Source organism: Pelmatolapia mariae, linkage group LG16_19, assembly GCF_036321145.2.
Source record: "Pelmatolapia mariae isolate MD_Pm_ZW linkage group LG16_19, Pm_UMD_F_2, whole genome shotgun sequence".
Taxonomy (NCBI): Eukaryota; Metazoa; Chordata; class Actinopteri; order Cichliformes; family Cichlidae; genus Pelmatolapia; species Pelmatolapia mariae.
In genome coordinates, this window is record NC_086241.1 from 51,739,052 (window position 1) to 51,755,753 (window position 16,702).

The following is a 16,702-nucleotide window of genomic DNA, read 5'->3' on the forward strand; positions in this document are numbered from 1 at the left end:
CATACTGCAACACGTTGAACACACATACACAGAAAAAAAAATTGTTTTTCACTTTTTATATGTGTATTTCTTAAATATTATACTCCATTCGTTTAATGTGTACACCATCTAGTCTCTGCTGTATTGTTATTATTTGTATGGGAGAGCTTATGCATGCAAGTTGGGGTTTGGACAGTGGTGATTTATTCCACTGCATCACTTCAAAGGCACACCACACCTCTTCCCGGTCACGATTTTAACTTCTTGTTTGTCTCTTAGAAGTGCTGTATATTTAGCTGCACAGGCCACAAAGCTATTGTTGTGCTCTTTAGCTCATTGTGAATGCTGCTTTTGCTCTCATTCTGCAGGGGTGTATACCTGGTTAGCGGTCAACCATGGATACCAGCACGTCCCTGAAGATGACCTCTCTGGCTGTCCAGAGTCTGTTCAGCTATGTGGATGAGGAGAACCTGGCTGCCGTCAAAGCGCATTTGGACATGTTCACAGATGTGGACAGCAGGAGTGATGTAAGCCACATCACAGCAGCCTTAATGTTGACTCTAGAAGTTCAGGGAAGAATAGGCAGTAATTAAAGGCTCTTTAAGATAACTTTAGTTGGTGTTATGTAGGAAAACTAAAATCCTTCTGTGTGGAGTTTGCGTCCTCTTCCTGTTCAAAAACATACTTGTTAGGTTAATTGGTATTTCTTGGCTTTAGGTGAGAATATGAACGGTTGTCTGTGCTAGCCTTATGATGGACTGGTGACCTCTCCAGGCTGTTTCCTATCTCTCACCCAAAATCAGCTTGGATTGGCTCCAGCTAGTAGCTAAGAAAATGAATGGATGGATGAAGATATAGTACTCATAAAACACTATTACGTTATTACCTATTGCATTCTTAATTATTTTAGATAACATTTTAGATATCTCTTGTCGCTGCAATTAAAAGGTCAGCTACTGTTTTACAACAGTAAAGAAATTGTTTATTATGTGCACTTAGTACTCATAGGACATTATTGCAGTATACCCTGAAAGACACAGAGGGAAATAGCTTAGAAGGGATCATAAACATCCAAGGCCATTAAAAGGTAATGCAGTATCTCCACACTGTCTGTACTGTACACTGTACGATTGTAGCAGCTGTAAGTAGCCTGATTCCTGTATTTGCAACATATACAATCTTAAAGGATAATGCCAGTGAGATGATATTTCGTCAAGAAATCCTACAAAAAGACCAAAACTCCAAAACTGAACCGATCCTACTACTAATAAGTATTTTCATGTAGCCAAAATCTGATTGTTGCACATTGCTGTTTGTTTCCATGTTTGTCTATATAGGTGCTGAAGTTTATACACAGTGCTTGTATGGACATCCTCCTGCTGTTGCTGTAATTACCACAAAGTGCTAAATTTCCTGCAAATGAGTTACAGAGTTACTTATAGGAGCATTTACCAAAAAAAATAGAGCGCATAGCAGGTTGTTAAAAGATTAAAGAAAATAAAATTGTGCGGCGACAGACAGTCTGGTACCCGAGTAGAGCAGATTTTGTAATTTTAGGCTTTACATGAATTTGTTGACAAAGAAAAATTGAGAAAATTCCAGATCTCTCGCTTAATGTGGAAAATATCAAGCAACGTGTAGACTTGTATGGGACAGTAATCAGTTATGTTACTGTACATGATTAGCGTGAAGTCATAAATCATTGGACCTATCTGTCATTTTGTTCCAGTGACGTCTTATTTAATTTGTATTGGATAATCGACTGCCTGTACTCCGCGTCTCCTTGTTTCAGAATGGACAGACTCCCCTCATGGTGGCAGCAGAGCAGGGCAGTCTGGAAATAGTGCAGGAGCTCATTAAGAGAGGAGCCAACGTTAACTTGGACGATATTGTAAGTTTTCAAATGCACACGCACTTGTCATCTCTTAATAAAGAGCACAGCCCCAAACATGAGTAAACGCAATGTACGCAGAATGGAGGGACAGGTGAAAAACAGTGCGGTCATTTAAACCACATCATCCACTTGACAAAGAAGACATAACTAGTGGCCTTGATGTTCCATCTTGCTGAACTCACCACATTCGGGCTTAGCCCTCAGCTGTTATGATCCGTCATGAGCCATAATGACAGCTTATTACATACTTTTACCTTCGCTCATTTGAGTAAATGACAGGATCCACTCACTAGCCAACACCCTGCGTCTTCAGATCCCAGCACACACTCACGCATGCATGCAGCCTCCTACTTCGACGCACGCATGCATTGCTCTCACACCACTTATTAACATCTCACGTAATGTAACCTATTATTACACATGGCGCACTCAAAGTCAAAGAAGAGAGAGGAAGTTTTCCATTTCGTAGTCCTTTCCGTGTCTCACACTCGCGCTCCGTGACACCTTTGTCTCTCGATGCGACACCGCGTTCCCATGAGCACCTGGTACGACCAGCTGGTAGGTGCGGTTTTCTTTTTTTTTTCTGACCATCCTCGAGCGTCCCATTTATTGCTCTGACAGATGCTCTGTCAACTGGATTTAGAGAATGGGAGTTCTCAAAGTAACAGGTAGTGTCTGTGTACAGGACTGCTGGACGGCGCTGATCTCGGCAGCTAAGGAGGGACACATCGAGGTGGTGAGGGACTTGCTGGAGAACAATGCTAACCTTGAGCACAGAGACATGGTGAGAATGTAGACGGTGTGAAATTGTTCCTCATTTAAAATATGTAAAGTTTGTGTTTACTCTACTACAAATACAAAGGAGCAAAAATGAAATTAGGCTAGAAAACTGGGCTCCCAACATCAAGCTAGCCTAACACCTGTTACGTATTGGCCGATAGCCTTTTGTTTTGCTTTAGCTCCTCACTAACTCCCCTTACTTTCAATCAGTGTTACCAAATAAAGTCTTAAGTGCATCCTAAAATGTATTTGGGGTATATTGCTGAGCTGGAACAAGCTCCAAGCACAACCAAAATGATTTAATTTACGATAATATAAAAAAAGGCTAGATAGCTGAACAACAGAAAAGAATAAGACCCCAAATCAGTCTTATGAATTTACTGAAATGGTATATATTCCTTTTATATTTATTAATGCTTTCTGTTTGATGTGACAGTTCCAGTGCTGGTTGAACAGAGTAATGCATTAGCTTGGAAATCGACCTCAAATTAAATTACTTTCTGTCTGATGGCTCCTTTCTAGTAGTAATCCCATTTACTGGGCTCTGGTTGTCTTGGCATGGGGCAGTGATATGATTTAGTTACTTTGTCAGAGGCAGACACTCGACAGTAACCAAACTGTAGAAGCTTTTTTCTGTATTAATAAGATTAAAAGCAATGCTTAAGAAATATGATCTACATGTTGTTCCTAACTGGGCTGAAATCCTGGGAGAAATGTTAAAAAACACAGTAAGGATAGTGAAAAATAACAGTCTTTATGTATCATCGTGTATCAAAGGATACATTTGCTTTCGTATTATGTACCAGACATGTACATTATAAATCCTTGGCCTCTGCAACTCCATGGCAATGAGTCAGGAGGTGGGCTGACTCATTGGCGTTCATGGTGTGTCTAAGCTGCGTAGGAGAGATCACAGTCAGTCATCACAGTGGGATTATAATAAACGACACTGTGTGATACTTCACTTACTGGGTCACGTCATCTTTAAATAGCACATTTTCCAACCACAAAATCTGTCTAGATCTGTACTAGCCTGTAAGGTCAGTACTGTTGTTTGTCTTCCTCTTTATTATAATAAAATAAACTGAATATTACATGCGTTGTGTGTGTTGCTGTTTTCTGATCATGTACACTTACACTCCTCACTAGCTGAACTAGATTATCTGTGTTTTCTACTTAGGGAGGCTGGACTGCTCTCATGTGGGCAGCCTATAAAGGTCGTACAGATGTGGCCCAGCTGCTTTTGGAAAAAGGATCTAATCCTAACATCACTGGACAGGTATAAAAACTCAACCCAGCATTGTTATTTCTTTGTTATCTGTGTCTTCTGAAATCTTTGGACATCTGTGATCTGATAATCTGAATAAAGACATTATTTGGTTTGTTTGTTATGATTTTAAATTCTGTATAAATGCAGGGAAATAGAGAGAAATGTCTCATTTTAAATAAGTGGTAAAAGTCAGTAAATTTGAGAATTAAAGATAAAAATGGGGTAAGCACCACAGTGCTTTGCCTCTCCCCATCATCTGCTTTTACAGCTTGAAGCATTTGTATGACCGCGGGCTTAACACTGATCATTAGTTACTGTCAGCATGACTACACGGCTGTCCTCTGCCCCAACAGTACAGCGTCTACCCCATTATCTGGGCGGCAGGTCGAGGCCACGCAGAGATTGTCCGTCTCCTGCTGGAGCATGGAGCCAAGGTCAATTGCTCAGACAAGGTAACTACATACTGACAGATGCTCATTATTTACTTGCTTTAAATCCCACATAAGATGTGCTTTGTGGTTAGGGCTCGGCCTAAAAGAACATTCTTATTCCCCAAGTGCCTTTCCTGTGTCCTGGGCCTCTTATTTATTGCCCTTCCTTCATGATTAATCAATCTCTAGGTTGTTGATTGAATCATCTCTTGCACTCTGTCATTTTTTATTTGTAGTATGGCACCACTCCCTTGATCTGGGCAGCCCGGAAGGGCCACTATGACTGTGTGATGCACCTCTTGGCCAATGGAGCTGATGTAGACCAGGAAGGAGCAGTAAGTAGACTGTCAATAGCATTCAGCAGTGATGCTAATCGTTTCATATAAAAATGGACACACTGTGTCAAAGGGAGTGTTTTCCTTTCTGTGTAAATTATTTTGATTACGAGTCAAACTGTACATTAGGCAGCACCTCAGCTGTAGTTCACATAACTATAAACAAGACAATGCTGTCATTTATTTCAATGAGTACTCCACACAGATGTAATTACTCAAGAACTTCATTTGGCATTAGTTGTGATGATGCCACTAAAGGTTTCAGCACAGTCACTTTTATTATTAATAAAAATAATGTTCTTAATTATTTTGTGTCTGGAATGTTTGAGTAGCAACATTATTTATTTTATTTCCACACGAACAAAACGCAATCTTAACACCCCCCCACCCCCCACCCCCCACCCAATGATTTCTGCAATGTAGTGCATCTGTGCTGCTTCAAGTCATGTTGCATCTGTGCTAACACAAAGTGAATGATGCGCTTTTTTTACGTGCTGCATCAGTAATCGGATGGAACTGTCATAGCTAATGTTACAGAGCAGTTTAAAAGGCAGTGATTAAGAGACTCTGTGGAGTTTGCAAAACCCGAGTTATTAGGCTCTTTAAGCTAGATTGTTAATTGACAGAAGGGTGTATTGTCTCTTAAAGCTCCTGAAATAAACAAGCATGCGGGAAAGGATGATCTTTACCGATAACTGCACATTTTTTGTTTGATAATAGGAATGTATGGCAAAAAGGGGTTCGAATGATGTCTAAATATGCCTCTTTTCTTGGTTTCACAGAACTCAATGACGGCTCTGATTGTGGCCGTGAAAGGCGGCTACACAGAGGTTGTCAAAGAGCTGCTGAAGAGGAACCCAAACGTTAACAAGACAGACAAAGACCACAACACAGCCCTCACCATCGCTGCCAAGGAGGGACACACAGAAATTGTGCAGGACCTGCTTGACGCCGGCACCTACGTCAATGTTCCAGACAGGGTGAGATGTTTGACAGTAGCAGCAGCAGTGGCTGATATGAAATACAATGGAAATAAAATACAACTCACTTTTCTCTGTTTGGTTTTCTCTGGTTTCTCTCTTGCAGAGTGGGGAAACAATGCTGATAGGAGCAGTTAGAGGAGGTCATGTGGAGATAGTGCGAGCTCTGTTGAACAAATATGCTGATATTGACGCCAGGGGCCAGGTAGAAGCTCTCCTTCTGTCTTACTGATGTTTGAAAGAAGGCAGGAGGCCCTCTCATGTGCTCGGTGTAAAATGTTACCCTACTGATCAGTACTGTTTACTTATCCCTATTGTTTCTCAGTAAAGTGAACTTTTCCCCATGGGTTAGAATTACAGATATTTCTTGTTGTTGTATAGACCTACCTTAACCCAGTGTGCATAAAAATATGCACAGTACAGCATAATATGCTGCATTCCCAGCTATGCATATTAAACCTTATATATTTTATTTTATTTGAGATTTTTTTTTAATGCAATTTGTTGTTGTTAGTACAAAACAAGCCTTTATTTTTCATCAGGATGGAAAGACTGCCCTCTACTGGGCAGTGGAGAAAGGTAATGCTACCATGGTGAGAGACATTCTGCAGTGCAACCCTGACACCGAGAGCGCCACCAAGGTATCTTTCTTGACCTTTGAACTTCTTTAATTTGATTTCTTGATTATGTTGCAATTTAAATCCTCCAGATTTTTCATACACTAAATCAAATTTTAAAATATGGTATTGGTATTTATATATAATGGTATTTATTTATTTATTTTTAAATGTGTGATGTTGATTCATTGTTCTTTTTTATTTTGGCCATTATTCAGAGACAACAACAGCAAATGTGTTTCCAAACAAATAAATAAATAAAACAAAGAATTTAGTTAAGTTGAAAGAGGAAGGCTGTAACCTTCACTTTTACAGAGTGTTTTCTAAATAGCAACACTTTTATAACTGGATTTCACTAAACAAATGGTAAGAATAACAATAAATAAAAATAAACCTTAGATTTATACAATACTGTGCAAATGTCACCGTGATATCTTTATATTTTGCTTCCAGAGGAATTCTTGTCATTTTTAAAAAAGTTTTCCAGGCTTTCTGAAGGTCTTTCAAAGTATTTCTTTGTACATCGGCTGCTTTTTTGCTCATTTTCAGTCCAGTCATTGTACCACAGCATTTTCAGAGGCATTGTTTTTGTTTAAGCCACTTAACACTGACCTGTGAGTCATTCAAGAAATCGGTCAAAAAAAGACACCTAAGTCAAGGATGAACCGGTGTTGTGTCTACACATAACACATTGTCTACAAAGTGTTATGTCTACACATGAGGCAGTTTAGCAAAGACCCAATTTGAAATTGTATCTTCAGGCATTTTCTTACAATAAGCCTATTGCAAAAAACAAATAACGTGTTCTGTTGTTTGTTTTTTTTAGTTTTATCTGTATAAAATCTCAACAATAACACAGTTTTCACAAACATAAAATTGTAGGTGATTCCAGAGAGCTGAAAAACTAAATAAATAAATAAAACAAAGAAACTGAACAAGTGGAGCAGAAGGTGAACAGTAAAGTAATCTCCTTAACAAATGGGAACAAATCCAGCAAGGAACAGAGAGATGCATTTGGCCTCCCCAGAGCCCGAACCTCAACATTGTTAAAGCAGTGTGGGATCATCTTAACAGAGAACAAAATAACAAGGCAGCCAACATCCAAAGAAGAGCTTTAAGACGCCTGGAGAGCTACAGCTGAATACTACCTAAAGAAATTACAAGAAAGCTTGCACAAGAGAATTCAGGCTGTTTTGAAGAATAATGGTGGCCACACCAAATATTTTATGCATGTTAGAATTACGCAAACTCTGTCTATACTTTATGTACTCTGTATCCATATATGTATGGACATGACTCGAGAAATCGCTACACCTATTTCAGACTTTCCAAGCAAATATTAAGAAATGAGGGGTGTCTCAAGACTGTACAGTACTTTATTTCACAACTTTACCCCTCAATCTTTTTCATATGTTACCTGACCCTTGCTCTGAGTTCATGCTGCATCTCTCTGATAACAAATAACCTCAGGCATAGATTCTTTTGTGCTTTGTACATTATTAGTCACATATTAAGATTAGCCAAGATGTGAAATTTAACAGTGTGTAATGTAATAAATAGTCTGCTGCATACGAAGGTGATGTGGTTCTGAAGTTCTGAAGGGAAATCATTGTAAAGTTAATTGAGTGATTGTGTTTGTTTGGGTTGTAGGAGGGAGAGACCCCGCTTATCAAAGCAACGAAAATGAGGAACATAGAGATCGTGGAACTCTTGCTGGATAAAGGAGCCAAGGTGTCTGCAGTGGACAAGGTACTGTTTAAAGCATGCTTGGTCTTGCTTCTGTTTTTAGATTGTGTTCTCAGCTTGGAGTGAACAGTCATTAACTGAGCTCTGTGTTTTCTCCTCTCAGAAAGGAGACACGCCTCTCCACATCGCCATTCGAGGGCGTAGCCGAAAGTTGGCCGAGCTGCTGCTGAGAAACCCGAAAGATGGCCGCCTGTTGTACCGTCCCAACAAAGCTGGAGAAACACCGTACAACATCGATTGCACCCACCAGAAAAGCATCCTGACGCAGATATTTGGAGCGAGTACGACACATTTCACACTGCAAACTAAAAAAAGAGAATTTAAGTTCAGAATTTGAGAAAAGAAGCTGTTTATTTTCGCTGAATATTTTTTTCCCCTAACTTTCTCTCAGAGCACCTGTCCCCCACTGAGTCTGATGGAGACATGTTGGGTTATGACCTATATAGCAGCGCTTTAGCAGACATCCTTAGTGAGCCCACGATGCAGCCGCCTATCTGCGTTGGCCTGTATGCTCAGTGGGGCAGTGGCAAGTCTTTCCTTCTTAAGAAACTGGAGGGTATGTAATCTCACAGCATTGGGAAAACATCCTGGATGAGAATAAAGTGGTACAGGGATGTGGAAAGTACTTTTTATTGTTTTATAAATTTCTTTTTTGTTTTCGCCTCTCCGTTCTTCTCTTGTTCAACAGATGAGATGAAGACATTTGCAGGCCAGCAGATAGAGCCATTGTTCCAGTTCTCATGGCTGGTAGTCTTCCTCACCCTGCTGCTCTGCGGCTCAGTGGCCGTCGTTCTGGGCTTTACTGTTAATCCCAAACTGGCGATCGCGGTCTCGCTCAGCCTCCTCGCCCTGCTCTACATCTTTTTTGGTGAGGAGACAGACCGGCTTGAATACTGGGTACTGAATGATTGTGGGAAAACTCTGCTTTGATTTGAATCACTCTGCAGTGAGATGAGAATAAAAGGTCAGCCTCCATTTGGACATATTTTGGACTTAATGGTTTGCGTTGGGGCTCTTATAGAAAACAGATGCTCAGGGCTGGAGCACAGCTCGAGCTTTGTTTCTGTGCCGTCCTGCTGTCCAAAGAGAATGTCGAGCAGAATTCTTTAACTGGAAAATATTTTGACCCCTGTTTCAGTGTGGCATGTCTTTATGCTGTGCAAAAACATTTAATCTAAACTGTAAATCAAAGCCTTTTAACAGCCTTTTAATAATGAGTCAGTAACAGTGTTGTAATGAACCCCTTTTTAAAAAATTACCAGCTTAGCTACTATTAAATTTTAATTCCTTTTAGTGGACATTACGTGTAAACATTGCTACACTAGGACTTCTAGCCAAACTAATTTGCAGATCTTGTCCCTGGTTAGGCTTTTGGGGTTTTCTATTATCCTAATACAGAGACAATTACTAGTAGAAACATAGTCAAGCAACCACTGCAGACAGTATAGAAATATTGACTAAAGCAAAAAAAATAGGAACAATGAGTGAAAAAAAAACAATTAATAACAAAATAAAGAGAAAAAATGGATGCTTTAAAGATCCAGCTCAGTGCTTACAGATCAGCCATTGTTTGAATCATAATTTACTGAAGCGTGAAGAAACGTCTTTCGGCTGTTTTCATATTCACAAGGGGGCGCCACAGCGTATATTTGATTTAGTAGATTTTTATCCTGCATGCTGTTTGTGACCCATCCCTCCCAGAGTTTTAAGTCTCCTCCTGGTCTTGAAGCAGGGCTTTTTTGCATGTTTGGTGAATGCTTTAATGTGTCTTAAATTCGTAAAATCTTAACAAGAAGCACAACCAATCCTACTCCATCATCATCCTGGTTACGCCATACTTGACAGCATTTGAAAAATTTGTGCCTGTTATATTTTTTTTTACTTTTATTTTTGTCACTGAGGCTTGGTCTTGGTAAAAATCTTACTGAATTTCAGGAGCCAAACCTTTTGAGGTTTAAGAAGATAAAGTAATCCCAGATATTGGTTAAATGGAGTAAAGTGGATAATGTTATTTTTTTCTTTGTTGACTGTGATATGTCTTCTGCATTTAGTATTGGTGTACTTCGGAAGCCGACGTGAGAGGGAAAGCTGGAACTGGGCGTGGGTCATCAGCACCCAGCTCGCTCGTCATGTCGGTTACCTGGAGCTGCTGCTCAAACTGATGTTTGTCAACCCTCGTGAACTCCCTGAGCAGACCACCCGTGCCCTTCCTGTCAGGTGACAATGATGCACAGACACAGAACTACATCCACTCGATTTATTGTAGTCAACAAATAAAATACACCTTCACAATTTTCTTGTTGTAAGTTGCAAAATTTAATGCATTCGTTAGCACAATCGGCTAACTCTGTATATGTCTGTTGTACTGATGATATTAAACTAAATACTGATCTGCATTCTCTCCCTCTTTATGCAGGTTCTTGTTTACTGATTATAATCGCCTGTCCAGTGTTGGAGGAGAGACCTCAATGGCTGAAATGATTGCAACGCTGTCAGATGCCTGCGAGAGGGAGTTTGGCTTCTTAGCCACCCGGCTGTTTAGGGTTTTCAAGAGTGATGAGATCCAAGGTGATGTTACTGGCTTTTTTTATGAGTCATGTCAGGACTCGTAAAGAAAAATTTTACTGAGACAATAAAGAATATTACATTTACAAATAACACACTATATAACTAAATGCGTTTTTTTAACGTGCTGCAGTTCAGCAAAGGATAAATAATATGAATGTATGTCTTTTCATTAATCAGAACCTATGTAAAATTATAATGATGGGAATTCTGTGGGAGTCTTATAAGCATTCTTTTCTTGGTGAACCACTGCACAAATTGTGCTGGTGAGTCAGTGTGGGCAAAAAATATGACGGAAATACAAATGAAAGAAAGCGCTCGAGAGACCAAGAAGGAGAGAGAGAGATACCTGTGTCGCAGTAAACAGACCTTTTAAGAAAGCTGCACAAATCATCTCCCGACATCTGTCTCCCTCTTAGCTAGCTACATTTGGTTTGGTCATGCAGGAGTGGTTTTAACCTGCTTCAACAGCAAACAACAAATGATAAACAAAACAAACTTGCAAGTTAATGTTGAAAGTAAATGAATAGAAAGAAGGAGCAGGCTGCAGAGTAGATTCGGGACCAGAGCTTCCAGTAAGCCCAGTATAAACACCGGTAGCTGCTGATGTAGCAGGATTTTTTTAAATTCATTGTTTTATTCAACTTAAAAAGTCTTTATATCCTTCTTGATGTATTTTTAACATGTGAAGGTTTGTTGTGCCCTCCATGCATCTGTGTAATATTACTGTCTCCTTTCTGTGAACCCCTTAGGTCAAAAATGGAAGAAAACATGTTGTCTTCCCTCATTTGTACTCTTTGCATTGACGCTAGGGTGCTTGATCACTGGTGTGGCACTGTTGTCTATTTTTAAGGTAGGTGTTTTTAGTTCTCTGAAAAAAGACTGTGTAGGTGTATTTTGTTTATTTTATGCTGGTCTGAAATAGCCTTACAAGAAGAGAGCCTACCCAGTATGTGTCAGAGTTTCAGTCCTACTTTTTATCTTTTGGTTCCTCAGGTTGACCCTAGGAATCTGACAGTAAATGCAGTGCTGATTGCGATGGCTAGCGTGGTTGGCCTTGCCCTGCTGCTCAACTGTAAGACCTGGTGGCAGGTGGCTGACTCTGTCCTCAACTCCCAGAGGAAACGCCTGCACAGCGCTGCCAACAACTTGCATAGACTCAAGAGTGAAGGGTTTATGAAGGTAATTTAGTAATTGTACATAATCAAGAGAAAATGGAAATCCTCTGACATCCTGTTGCCATGACAGTGGGGCATTCAGTTTGCTTATGAAATTATGAAGTTGTGCTTTCTAATTCAATTGATTTCCTTTAGTTTATAGAAAATGAATTGGCTTTGATTTGTTTTGGGTTTTTTTATGTCTCACAGGTTCTGAAACATGAAGTGGAGCTGATGTCAAAAATGGCCAAAACTATCGATGGCTTTACCCAGAACCAGACACGCATGGCGGTTATCATTGATGGGCTAGATGCTTGCGAGCAGGACAGAGTGCTGCAGATGCTGGACACGGTGCGTGTTTTCATGTGCGTCAGTACCGGCAGATTAACGATTAGAGCAGCTTCCTCTTGACTGAAAACAAGATAATGGAATAATTAGATTTTTTTGACATCTGCCGCTCAAGAAAATTTATAACTATGAGCCAGACTGTTTTAGAGCATCTGCCATGTGGTTTAAACACAAAGTGGGTCTTTCACCTGTGCACACAGAGACCACACATCTCTGTTGCACTGCAGCCACCTTGGTGTTCCCAGCTGCCTCAGCTTGCCTCCAAGTTTAGATTCTTTTTCCCAGCTGCTCTAATATAATTTCCTTTAGCCAAATGTTATTATTTGGTGAAGTAATCCCAGGGAAGATGGCAGCCTCCTGTGTGCTAATGCAATCTTCTCATCTCTGCAAGCACGTCCCAGTCACTCCAAAACCATCTTCTTTTGAGAGACTCAAACAACACATTTGTCAATTAACTAAATGTAATTTTTTTCTCTCAGTCTGTGTACTTTTGCTAACAGATGATGTGCATTAAAGATGCAGACATCATGTGAAAGCATTTTCACTTGATTCTGCTGACAGCTGCTTTTGGACAGGAGGTTCATCATCCTGCAGGCGAGCCTTAGGGTTGTTGGCTACGGGTTAACAAACCAGCACTGCATCTAGCACAAATTGATGTCCTGTGACACTTGGACAATGTCTCTTAGTTAGTCGAGTGGAATTCCCCAGCACCATGTGCTGTGGACAGTCAGCTCTCACAGGAGTCATTATGTTTAAGTACTACAGCTGACTGACTACCTCGAGGTGTCGCGTCATGGAGTGATTAGATTGGAAACATATATTTAATGCAACTGAAAGATACTGAAAAACTTTCTTATGGTGTTTCTTTTTCTTTCCAGGTAAGGGTCCTCTTTTCTAAAGGCCCTTTTATCTCCATCTTTGCCAGTGACCCCCATATTATCATCAAAGCTATCAACCAAAACCTCAACAGTGTGCTAAGAGACTCAAACATCAATGGACACGACTACATGAGAAACATTGTCCACTTGCCCGTATTCCTCAACAGCAGAGGATTTAACACAGCTAAAAAGATGAGCATGGCAGCACCCACCAACGGGGAGCCACTGTCTGGTGAAGGTAAACGACAAAGGCTGCACGTCCTCCTTTTAAAGTGCTTTTATTTTTTTCTTTACTGTCGTCTTTTAGTGTGTTATATAGCTTTTTGTGTGTGAAAAAGTCTGCAAAGTTACACCCAAAGTTTACTACAAAGGGAGTTAACCTCTCCCACAATAGAGTGCTGCTACTGAACAGTTTAAAGCACCTCATTTGTAGGTCAAGTGTTACTTCCCCCACATCTATGTCACAATAAAACAAAAATTTCCACTCAGCAGCCAGTTTGACACACCATTTTTACTTACTTGTTGAAGCCACTCATGCTAACTCTAAAATGTCTCACCAAGTGCAAACACGCTAAGTCTTCTGTTACTGGTTGCAAGAGCAAAAACATTGTGCACTCCCTCCATGTGAGGAACCCAATAACCAATTGATTACTTTTGGCAGTGTCCCCATAACAATGTTAGCACATTGTGCGGCTAATTTCATAAGCCAGAGCAATAGTATATTGGAATTGTCACACTGAGGCATCAAAATTTGTAAGCTTTTGTAGATGTGAATGCTTTTTTGTTAGCAATTCCCTCATAGTACATTTGTAGAAAAATATACAGACGGGCGTCTGTGTATTCAACCCTACCTCTGGCGCCGGTGGCCACCTCTCAATTTTAAATCCATGTAGACATTGAGGGTTCTCGGGAGGGGCCGTGCTAACACCTGCTGCTCTCTGGCAGCAGCACCATGCCCTCCCTTGTTTTAAATGCACTTTAGAACGACACGCAGCAACACTACACATGAGCGGGAGGAGGGAGGTATGGGGTCTTCACACACCCCCGTTCTCTACTAGCCATCGGGGCGGGGGGGCTGGGAGGAGGTGTTGGCTGTCCGATTGGCCTCCCTGCTGCTGCGGAGCCTGGGGCGGTCTGCTTGCCTCCACCCCGTGGGAAAGGGTAACATCTCTTGGGTCTGGGTGCTGTTTCCCCCTCTGGGGGTGAGGGTACCTGGACCCGGGGTATAGAGTATGTTTGGGGAGTGTGATTGTGTGTACATGTCCATTTATGTCTATCCTTATGTTGGGTGAGTGCTGAGTGTTTGTATATATGTGCATGAGGGTGGAAATGCATGTTTGTGTCTGTGTGTGCCTGTTTGTCTGTGTCTATATGTCAGGTCGGGTCTTAGACTCCACCTCTCTGGGAACTCCCAGGCCCTCCAAAGGATGGAGGCCTATCTCCCCTCACCACACTCCCTGCTGGTGACTGATGCCCTCAGGGGTCGGTGCATTGGTGGTTCTTGGTGTCTGGGGCTGGGCGCTCAGGTATGCACCAGCTCACTCCCGGTGGCTACTTGGCGGGGCCTGGCGCCTGTTGCTCGGTCAGGCCTCTTCTGGGGCAAAGGGGGCCCTCGGGCCTCTGGGCCTGTGACTCGGTTCACTCTGGCACAGCTGCCGGCGGTCACGCCAGTGCAGCCCCTTCTGGCTTCTGCTCTGTGGCTACTGGGTGACCCCTCGTCTGGGGATCTCCTCAGCCCTTCCCAGGAGGGTGGCACAGATGCCCCTCCGGTGGTCCTCCTTGGGCTCTCGCACTCTGGGGCCTCTGGATGTCTGGAGCCTGGATCTCCTCCATGCCTGCTTCATGCTCTGGGGGACGGGGCTATGGCCCTCTACACCCTCTAGCAGACCGTTACATGGGGAAACCTTTTGAATACAAGCGCGCTGATCCACACAGGTGTGCACACGGGTGTTCACTGTTCGTAGACATAAACTACACCTTTCTTAGCTGCTACTTCAAAGCACATTGTGCGCTGTCTGTCCTGCGTGCTGCACAACAACATTCAATATTTAGTATTTACTACTGTTTACACTTAGCTAGATTAACGTGATGATGTTGTGTTTAGTATGTTGCTTTGTTTTTTTTGCTTGTTTTCTATTCTTTTTCTCTCAACAGGTGATCCAGGAGATTTTTTTTCTTTGTCTTTGTAAGTGCCCTCTCTCACTGTCCCTCTTCCCTTCTGTTTTTCTTTTCCTTCCTCTCTTTCTTTCTCCTTTTCCTATCCCCCAGTCATGTCTGTCCCGTCTGTAACAACTGAAAATAAAATAAATAATAACAACAAAGGTTGATCAAATGGACCAATACGGCAATGCCATGATGATCCATTTGGCAAAATAAATCCATTGGGTATCCTTGTTGGTCTTCAGACAACAATTCTGACGGCTAAAGAACCAAATGGGACAGACAAAAAAAAAAAAAAAGAAAATATACAGACGGGCACTGTTCTTGATCCTGTTATTTTAAAGAAAGCAATCTAGATTCGCAAATGTCTTTAACGGGTTATTCCTTTGCTCATGATCATCTCTGCACCAAGGTTATGCTTTATGTAAGGTAGCAGCTTCTGCAAGACTTTTTTGTTCTGGATCATATTCTTGGATACAACCCAGGATTTTGTTAGCCATTAGGTCTAAGAAGGCAGCTCCTCCTCATAGAACTACGCTAATTAGCCAACGCTCCAGGCAAGCTGACCCATCTAGAGTAGACTGGAATTTTTGTAAGTGGGGTCTTAAAGAGGCAGCAGCTAAAATGATACGTTTCAGTGAGATAATAAAAAGTGGTGCTGTATAGTAAAAGGAAAACGATGATCCAGCCTTCTAGTTAACCCACAAATTAAAGTTATAAACTTGTAACTGGGCATAATATGGTCACTTTAATATAGAGAAGTAGGTTAACACAGAGCTTTGAGGCATTTTATAAACTCATAGTTTCATAAACTGTTTTACATCTAATACATGGCCATGCTTGATTGCCTCTGTTGACACTGTGACTCTTCCTCTTCTTCCCTTTCTCTAGGATGGCATGAAGACACGGACAAGAAGATGTCTCAGAACAGCCTGGCTCAAGACCAGGCCAAACTTGGCAGCAAGAATGCCTTAAACCGCAGGGTAACAGCTATTCAAGTCAAGTTTATATAAAAAAGTATTACATGTAATATTTTGGTGGGATTTACAAACACACATCAGTGGTTGATTTCCTAACTTTAGGTTTGTAAGTTAAGAAGATGAGGAAGAGCCGTGGTAGTTCAAAACAGATTGTTAATAAAAAGAAAAATCAAATAAAAAATCCCAAAGTGTCATTAGTTCAAATTCTACTTTAAGCAGGGACTGTTCACTGCTTGCACCAGCCTGTAATACCCAAATCAAAAAGGCTGCAATAGCACATTGAAGAAGCTTTGGACACAATATGAAAGCAGGCAGGTTTTTTTTGTTTCAATAATTTCCCCAAAACCCACGCTGTTTAGGAAAGTACTTAATATTCACGTTTGATTTCTACATATTAATCAAACAAAATGAAAAAGCTGCCAGTTCACTGCTCTTTGACCAGAAAACATTGGCTTCGTGTGAGATATTCTGGCTGAGAAACCTTCACTGCCCTCTCTCTTCAGCCTCCTCCCTGAAGGAGGGAGGAGGAGGAGGGGGGGGGGGGGGGGTTGAGTACAGGCGTGGTGTTGGCAGGCGGTGCAG

The 16,702-nt window shown here is 41.3% G+C and overlaps 1 protein-coding gene across 5 annotated transcripts in view; it reads left to right on the top strand.

Moving 5' to 3' along the window:
• kidins220a (kinase D-interacting substrate 220a) overlaps window positions 1–16,702 on the top strand; it is a 47,275-nt gene that overhangs the window by 3,072 nt on the left and 27,501 nt on the right. For all 5 annotated transcript variants that reach the window (XM_063498086.1, XM_063498085.1, XM_063498087.1 and 2 more), the window contains exons 2-21: window positions 348–506; window positions 1,772–1,870; window positions 2,559–2,657; window positions 3,834–3,932; window positions 4,277–4,375; window positions 4,591–4,689; window positions 5,472–5,669; window positions 5,776–5,874; window positions 6,212–6,310; window positions 7,937–8,035; window positions 8,136–8,313; window positions 8,424–8,588; window positions 8,721–8,900; window positions 10,084–10,249; window positions 10,449–10,600; window positions 11,350–11,450; window positions 11,594–11,779; window positions 11,965–12,105; window positions 12,981–13,218; window positions 16,032–16,123. In XM_063498086.1, coding sequence (XP_063354156.1) covers window positions 375–506; window positions 1,772–1,870; window positions 2,559–2,657; window positions 3,834–3,932; window positions 4,277–4,375; window positions 4,591–4,689; window positions 5,472–5,669; window positions 5,776–5,874; window positions 6,212–6,310; window positions 7,937–8,035; window positions 8,136–8,313; window positions 8,424–8,588; window positions 8,721–8,900; window positions 10,084–10,249; window positions 10,449–10,600; window positions 11,350–11,450; window positions 11,594–11,779; window positions 11,965–12,105; window positions 12,981–13,218; window positions 16,032–16,123 — 2,721 coding nt within the window. In that variant the 5' untranslated portion in view covers window positions 348–374. The remainder of the gene's footprint in view (window positions 1–347; window positions 507–1,771; window positions 1,871–2,558; window positions 2,658–3,833; window positions 3,933–4,276; window positions 4,376–4,590; window positions 4,690–5,471; window positions 5,670–5,775; window positions 5,875–6,211; window positions 6,311–7,936; window positions 8,036–8,135; window positions 8,314–8,423; window positions 8,589–8,720; window positions 8,901–10,083; window positions 10,250–10,448; window positions 10,601–11,349; window positions 11,451–11,593; window positions 11,780–11,964; window positions 12,106–12,980; window positions 13,219–16,031; window positions 16,124–16,702) is intronic.